The sequence below is a fragment of the Otolemur garnettii genome, unplaced genomic scaffold (assembly GCF_000181295.1).
Source record: "Otolemur garnettii isolate 467f Iridium unplaced genomic scaffold, OtoGar3 scaffold00077, whole genome shotgun sequence".
NCBI lineage: Eukaryota > Metazoa > Chordata > Mammalia > Primates > Galagidae > Otolemur > Otolemur garnettii.
This window is the reverse complement of record NW_003852472.1, coordinates 9,548,341-9,556,750: the sequence shown is the minus strand read 5'-3', so window position 1 is coordinate 9,556,750 and position 8,410 is coordinate 9,548,341. Positions and strand designations below refer to the sequence as shown.

The window sequence follows — 8,410 nt, the reverse complement described above, 5'->3', positions numbered from 1 at the left end:
CCTGTAGTCCCAGCTACTTGGGAGGCTGAGGCAAGAGAATCACTTAAGCCCAGGAGTTGGAGGTTGCTGTGAGCTGTGATGCCATAGCACTCTACCCAAGGTGACAATTTGAGGCTCTGTCTCAAAAAATAAAAAATTAAAAAATAAAATGACTGTGTGGTTAAATTGATCTATTTCTCTCTCTCTCTCTTTTTAAAAATCTATCTCTAAATAATCTCTAGCTTTTGTGTTGAGCTTATAAAGACCCTTCCCACAGCTTGGCCCCTGTAGCTCAGTGGTTAGGGTGGGTTCGAACTGGGCCCAGGCCTGCCAAATAACAATGGCAATTACAACAACATCAAAAAATAGCTGGGCGTTGTGGCAGGCACCTGTAGTCCCAGCTACTTGGGAGGCTGAGGCAAGGGAATCACTTAAGTCCAAGAGTTTGAGGTTGCTGTGAGCTGTGACGTCACGGCACTCTACTCCAGGTGACATAGTGAGACTCTGTCTCAGAAAAAGAAAAAAAGACCCTTCCTATTGTGAGATTTAAAATGTTCTTATTTTTAAAATTTGCTTATCTTTTTGTCCTGTTTATGGGAATTCAGGAATCCCTGTGGGTAGTAGAACTGCCATGGTCATGTTAGAGTTTCCTCCCAGATGTTAGGGTTTTCTCAAGTCCATCTCTCCCTCCAGGGTGGTGGTTGGAGCCCCTCAGGAGATAAAGGCTCCTGACCAAACTGGTGGCCTCTACCAGTGTGACTATGCCATAGGCATGTGCGAGCCCATCCACCTGCAGGGTGAGTCACTGCTCCTGCCTGGGCCCTGGGGCTGGAATCCACCTGTGAGCACACCTGGTCTTCCCAGGCATCTCATGTTCTGGGGATCTGTGGTGGGGTTCACAGGAGTCTGGCTCTGTGGCCTCTAATCTGTACAGTCTGCCCAGACACCCTCGGGGAGCCTGTCATATTCCTTCCTCCGTGCCCCTTGACCTGTCAGTCCTCTGTGTCTCCCAGGTTGAGGTGGGTCCTGCCCAGCTCAGACACAGTCGCTCTCATCCCCCTGAGGGTGACTATGCACATATTTGTCCCCTCAGTCCCTCCGGAGGCTGTGAACATGTCCCTAGGTCTGTCCCTGGCAGCCGCCACCAACCCCCCCCAGCTGCTGGTGAGTAGCCCTGGTCACAGAAAGGTCTTGGGATGGGGGCAGGGATTGGGCGGACTAGTGGAGAGTGGAGATGCTGGGGAAAAGGACAGGGAGCGGAGAAGCCCTTTTTTCACTGGCACCCTGTCCCTCAGGCCTGTGGCCCCACCGTGCACCAGACTTGCAAGGAAAACACATACGTGAAAGGCTTCTGCTTCCTGTTTGGCTCCAACTTACTTCAGGAGCCCCAGAGGTTCCCAGAGATCCTCAAAGGTAGGTGGCCTTTGGCCAAGGGTACAGATGGGCAACATGAGACAGAAGATGGGATAGGCCTGGGCTGGGGACTGCTTATAGTCTGGGGGATAATTTAGAGGTCTAGGTGCAGAGGTGGGGGAACTGGGCTGTGAGAGAGAGAGAGAGAGAGGCTGGCAGGGGGTGCGAGGGGCTGGCACTTAAGAAAAGTCCTGGTATGGCCACTCACCTTTGTGGGAGAAGGGGCTCGGGGACCCTGAATTCACAGATGTCATCATCATTGTCCTTAGAGCAAGTGCCTGAATCTCCCAACCACAGCCTTTGCTGGTCTGGCTGCCTTTTCAGCCCCGCTCACCTCTCCAAACCCTCCCATCCCTTCTGCCACAGTCACTGTGCTGCGGCCACTCTGGCTGCCTTTCTTCTCCAGGAAGCCTACCCAGCTGGTCCTGGCTCAGGGCCTTTGTACTTACTATTCCTTTGGTCCTCTGTGCTCTTGCCCAGATCTCAGCCAACAATCCATTGATGGCATCTTGGCTCATGTGTCACCTCTTCCAAGAGGCTTTTCCTGTGTGGCCCTTTAGTCATTCTGGCCACTACTCCCCATCACATGGCCCTGCTTTACCCTCTTTATATGTACATGTTCATATTTTACCTGTTATTTATCTGTCTTTTCTTTGGTAACATAGGTTCCATGACAGCAGGGATATTGTCTAACTTGTTGGCTGCTACATGCCCTTTATCTATTGTTGCTTAAAAAATTATCTCTGAACTTAGCAGCTTAAAACAACAAGTATTCCTTACCTCAGAGTTTCTGTAAGTCAGGAATCTGGGGATGGCTTTGCTGAGTGCCTTTGCCTGAATGTGTCTTATGAGATTAAAGTCAAATTGTTCAATCAAATTGCTTTCATCTGAAGGCCTGGCTGGGGGAAGATCTACTTCTAAGCTCACTTATATGGTTGTTGGTCTGAGGCCTCAGTTCCTCACTGGCAGTTGGAGGCCTCCATCAGTCGCTTGACACATGGGCCTGTCCTTAGGGCAGCTCACAAAATAGCTGCTGGCTCCCCTTAGAGCAAGTGAACAGGACAGCAGGAGAGCAAGAGAGAGTGGGCACCCAAGACACCAGTCATAGTTTCTATAATCTAATTTCAGAAGTAACATCTCATTGATTCTGCCATATTCTGCTCTTTTAAAGTGAGTCAAAAAGTCAAGCTCACGCTCAAGAGGAGGGGATTATGCAAAGGTGTCACTGCCAGGAGGTGGAAATCCTGCAGACCATCTTGGTGGCTTCCCACCACACCCCTGTTCCCCAACATTTATTGATTGAGACACAGAGAGAAAGAATTAATGAACGAATGAGTGAATTGTTCATGTTGCTTTCTCCCATTGCTTTGTTTCAATTGCTTGATCATCTTTTTTGCTTGTGTCCAAGTTGGTTCTGGAACCAAATTCCTCCCTTTCACAATTTTTCTTTCTTAAGCCCTGCTCCTTTGTATTTCAGTCTTCTCAGAGGCCCCTCCTTCCTTTACGGAGAAAACAGATGCTTCCAGGCATGGTCTCCCTCCACTTCCCCCTTCTTCTTTTTCAAATTTCCATAACGGCACCACCTTTGGTAGTGTTTCCTCGGTTTTAGAAAAAGATCTGTTTCTCCTCTTTCCATGACCAATTCTTCCATCTGGGCTTTTGAAGGTCTCTGCTGCGCCAACTAAGAAGCCCACTTCTTCACCCCCTCATCTCTCTAGGAACTTTAATGTCCCCCCAAATGTAAACATGCTCCTGCAACCTATATTTTAAAAACAACAAACCACCCATATTGACAGCAATGAAAACAATCTTCCCTCTCATGGTCTCTCCTTATCTTCTGCTATCTCTCCATCTAAGCTTCTTGAAGCAGTTCTGTGGCTTCAGCTCGCCTTTCTACAAGGGCTCTCTCACCTCCCCTTCACAGTTCTTCACCTCTGACGTCTTGCTTCTCTGTGCATCCACAGTACAGATCTTGATCTTGACAATGGCATCATTGATACCCTGAATGCCAAATCTCTTTTCTGTCCTCACAATCACCGGCCTGGCTGGTGTGACCTGTAGATCCTCTAGACACCCCAGTCTCTGACATTCCTCCTTTTTTCTTCTCCCCTGCTGGGACTTCTCAGCATCACCCCCAGGCTGTCCTCCTTTGCCTACCCCATCCCCTCAGGAGTTCCACTTCTCTTCTTGCTTGTATGTTCTTCCTGTCTGATATCATCAGTTCTGTGGCTTCAGTCACCCATCTCTACAACTCTCTTTAAACTTCTGTCTTAGTCCATTTTGTGTTCTATGAAGGGTAACTTACAAGGAAATAGAGGTTTATTTGGTTCATGGTTCTGCAGGCTGCTGAAGAAGCTTGGTGTAAGCATCTGCTTCTGGTGAGGGCTTCAGGGAGCTTCCAACCAAGGCAGAAGGTGAAGGAGGAGCAGGCCTGTCACATGGCAAGAGAGGGAGCCAGAGTGAGAGGAGGGAGTGCCAGGCTCTCTTAAACAACCAGCTCTCCAGTGAACGAACAGAGTGAGAACTCACTCACTGCTGAGAACTCACTCATTACCTCGAAAGCACACCACGCCATTCAGGAGGGCTCAGTCTCCATGACCCACACACTTCCTACCTCCAACACTGGGGAACAAATTTCAACATGAGATTGAAGGGGAGAAACATTCAGACTATAACAACCTCACTTCCAGGAGTTCAAGACTACTTCTTAGTTTCGTTCCTTGTTACTTATAAACATGTAATGCGTGCACTTGGTTTAAAATTCAGTATGCAATAAGCAAAAGATATACTGTGAAAATATCCTTCTCTCTGGTCAGGAAACTGCTGTTGCCAGTTTCTTGTGTTTTCTTCTGGAGAAACTCTGTGTATACAAACATACACATACGTATATATTTTTTCACCTTTGTGCCACAAATGGTAGCATGCTACCCACACTATTCTGTACCTTGATTTCTTCACTTAACAATATATCTCTGATTTTCAAAAAATTTCCTGGCTAGTTTGCTTTGTAAAGTTGCCACATAAACATTAGAATCTGCTTTTCTAGTCACAAAAATGCCAATACTTTTTAGAGTATTTTATATTATTATTATTGTTTTTGAGGCTGAGTTTCACTCAGTCACCCTGGGGTTGAGTGCTGTGGTGTCATAGCTGACAGCAACCTCAAACTTCTGGGTTCAAGGGATCCTCTTGCCTCAGCCTCACTAGTAGCTGGGAATACAGGTGCCTGCCATGACACCTGGCTAGTTTTTCTATTTGTAGAGATGGGGTCTTGCTCTTGCTCAGGTTGGTCTCCAACTCCTGAGCTCAAGGGATCCACATCCCTCAGCCTCCCAGAGCACTAGGATTATAGGTGCTAGCCACCGCACCCAGCCTATATTATTTTTTAATACAGTAAAATGGACCTGTTTTTCTTTGAGCGTTCAGCCATGAATTTTAACATATTCATGTTGAACATATTTTGTGTAACAATCACTGTCTGTAATCGGGGCACAAAAGTTCCTTTATCTCCCTAAAACTTCTTTCCTGCTGTTCTCCCGCCCCCCCACTCCCCCAGCTTCTGGCAGCCATTAGTCTCTTCTCTATCACTATGGTTTTCTGTCTTTTCAAGAATGTTACATAAATGGAATTGTAACCTTTTGAGACTGCCTTTTTTTTTTCTTTGCAGTTCTTGGTTGGGGCTGGGTTTGAACCTGCCACCTCCGGCATATGGGGCTGATGCCCTACTCCTTTGAGCCACAGGCACCACCCTGAGACTGCCTTCTTTCTCTAGCATTTGAGCCTTATCCATGATGTTGTGCATGTCCAAGGTTCACTCCTTTTTCATTGCGGAGCAGTGTTCCATTGTGTGGCTTTCCCACAGTCATTCACTGTTCACGCACTGAAGGATTTTTGGGTTGTTTCTAGTATTTGGCAATCATGAGTAGAGCTGTATAAACTCCTCACTGCTCTGACAATCTCTCTAAAATACAATACAAGTCATTCCTATTCTGAGAACCTTCAGTGGCTCCCCATTGCCTAGGGGTAAAGTTGAATTTCTCCTGGGAGTAGAGAGGCCCTTGCCAGCTGTTCTCTGCTTAATGTCAGAGCCTTGTCTCCATCCCCATCATGTACATTTACCCCAGTTCCATAAATGGCTTTCTTTGATTCTTTCAGAATCCATTTGGGCCTCATCTTCTTTGTATCACTCAGAGTCTCAACTAGGAAAGATGGCACAACCCAATCACAGTAATTTGAGGAGGGTGTATTTATAAAAGGACTAAGTATAAAGGTGTGATAGGGTCTAAGGGAGCCATCAGGATAGTCTAAGCACAGCAGAGCAGACCTGTTACCACCCCTAGGCTGATGGGATGAGGAGAGGGTCAGGTCACCAGAATCCAGAGAGTTACATGGAGCACACGTCCTTGAGAGGAGCAGTGGTCTTTTGTTAAGGACATAGTTGGCTCAAGACAACCTCACATGGGAGGATAAGGATAAGGATCAGGGATAAGACCCTGATCTCACTCCCCTCCTGTTGACCCCAAAAGAACACTGGTGATGAGATCTATATAAGTTGACTTCCTGGGCCACAGAGCTGAGTGGAGAAGGATAGATGTGGGTATAGGGGTGGAGGCAGAGGGGAGCACATCCAACGTACCCTGAAATGAGCTATTCCTTTTTCTATAATTTCTTTCTTTCTTTGTATTTCTGGCAAATTATAACATTTCTTGTTCATCATGATCCAGTTGAATGTCACCATTTTCCCTGACTCCCATGGGCCCCAAAGTTCCCATACCACTTTGTTTATTATGTTTTTATCTAGCTTGGAGCATGGATTGAATCTTGTTTACTTGTTATTCTCATTGCTCAGCAGAGAGCTGTTAAGCAAGGAATAAATGAGCACCAAGTCTCTAATCACTTAATTGATTCATACTCTTTTTCTTCTTCTTCCCTAGGGTGTCCTCAACAGGATAGTGACATTGCCTTCTTAATTGATGGCTCTGGTAGCATCAACCCAATTGACTTTCAGCGGATGAAGGATTTTGTCTCAACTGTGATGGAGCAATTTGTAAAGTCCAAAACCTTGGTGAGGGCCAATGGGTAGGTTAGGAACAGCCCATATGGGGGTGGCAGATGCTTGCCTACTGCGTTCTCCTACTTCAATTGTAGACATTGCCAAGTTGACAATCCACTGTGGTCTTCTTTCCTCCTTTTTCTGGATGTAGCTTCAGCATTCTTTCAGCCTTTTGTAAAACAGGCAACCCTGACTGATTGATAGGGACTGGCTTGGGAGATGAAACCAGCATCACATTTCTGGCTGAATTCTGGTATTGAGAAGAAGTGGGAGCTGATGGCTGATCTCTGATGGAAGAGGGACTAGGGGCAGGGCAGGGAAGGAATTGGAGACTGAAATGTTTCAGTGTTTCAAGATTTAGGTAGGGCTTGTTGGAAGATGTTTAAGGGAGTGGGGACACCTTCTCCAGTGTAATACCAGGTGCCCTCTTCCAGTTTGCTTTGATGCAGTACTCTGATGACTTCTGGACTCATTTCACCTTCAAAGACTTCCAGGAAAACCCCAACCCCAAATCCCTGTTGAGGCCAGTGAAACAGCTGCAGGGGAGGACGCATACTGCCACAGGAATCCGCAAAGTAGTGTAAGCTCTTCCCTCTTTGGTAAGGGTGGGAAGAGGAGGAGATACTTTTAGCTGGGCTAGGAAGGATGAAAGGAGTTGTTCATGCACGGCTGGGGTTCAGGGTGTTTCCAGGGGAGGAAACAGCGTGGGAAAGGTGTGGAGGGACCATGCCTACTGTGTTCATGAAAAACAAGTGTGAGTAAAGGTGAGGGTAAAGCGGGGAAGTGAGAGAAAAAGGTGGCTTGAGGGAGGCTAGAAGGGTTGGTTGAGGTCAGATCACTAAAGGCAACTTTATAGCCAGTTGGGGATCCATTGAAGGTTTTAAACAGTGGGGAGACATCCCCACACTTTATTTTGGAAAGTTCATACTGATTTCGGGGTGTGTGTGTGTGTGTATGTGGAGGAGAGGGTAGGGTTGGGACAGAAGTGCAGGAAGGACTCGAGAGTCCCAGGTGTGCTAGAGAGCTAGTGCAGTGTTCTAGAAGAGGTTAGATGAAGGCCTAATTAAATTTATTTCTTTAAACTTAAAAAAAAATTGGAAATGATAGCATTCAGTTTAAAAAACCAAGCTATGGGCAGTCCCTGTAGCTCAGTGGGTAGGGCGCTGGCCACATACACCAAAGGTGGTGGGTTTGAACCCAGCCTGGGCCAGCTAAAATAACAACGACATTTCAGCCAAAAAATAGCCAGGCGTTGTGGTGGGTGCCTGTAGTGCCAGCTACTGGGGAGGCTGAGGTAAGAGAATCGCTTAAACCCAAGAGTTTGAGGTTGCTGTGAGCTGTGACACCATGACACTCTACCCAGGGTGACAGCTTGAGACTCTGTCTCAAAAAAAAAATATAAATAAATAAAACACCAAAAAACAAAAAACAACCAAGCTATGGAAAAGTATACATAGGCGTGAAGGCTTCCTTTCTCTCTCCTGGCCTTCCAGGTCTTGGGGCAGTCATATCTCAGTGTTAAGACCCAGGAGAGGCTAAGCTTCTCCTAGGCAGAGCCCAGCTGTATCTGTGTCTGTGACTCTGCTGACTTTTCTTTCCTAACATTAATAACATCTCTGTCTACTTGCATTTGACTTTGTCCCTTCTTTTCCCTGCACAGAAGAGAACTGTTTAATGTCACCAAAGGAGCCCGTGAGAATGCCCTTAAGATCCTAGTTGTCATAACAGATGGAGAAAAGTTTGGTGATCCTTTGAAGTATGAGGATGTCATCCCTGAGGCAGACAAAGAAGGAGTCATTCGCTATGTCATTGGGGTAGGAAATATGGCCTGACACTTCTGCTGAGGTTTTCTATTTGGATACACCCTCTCTTCAATTTGAAGTGAAATATGAGTAAACTCAGAGTGAGGAAAGGGTTATTGCTAGCTCATATGCACCTGTATCAGTTATCTGTTGTCACAATAAT

The 8,410-nt window shown here is 46.5% G+C and overlaps 1 protein-coding gene across 3 annotated transcripts in view; it reads left to right on the top strand.

Annotated features, from left to right (window-relative positions):
• The window catches only part of ITGAM (integrin subunit alpha M), a 45,824-nt gene that overhangs the window by 3,494 nt on the left and 33,920 nt on the right, over positions 1-8,410 (top strand). For 2 of the 3 annotated variants that reach the window (XM_023515729.1, XM_012807902.2), the window contains exons 3-8: positions 673-776; positions 1,073-1,143; positions 1,275-1,392; positions 6,327-6,457; positions 6,880-7,025; positions 8,106-8,259. In XM_023515729.1, the coding sequence (XP_023371497.1) occupies positions 673-776; positions 1,073-1,143; positions 1,275-1,392; positions 6,327-6,457; positions 6,880-7,025; positions 8,106-8,259 (724 nt within the window). Of the gene's footprint in view, positions 1-672; positions 777-1,072; positions 1,144-1,274; positions 1,393-6,326; positions 6,472-6,879; positions 7,026-8,105; positions 8,260-8,410 lie in introns of those variants that run through there. The other variant, XM_023515730.1, reaches the window with a different exon arrangement.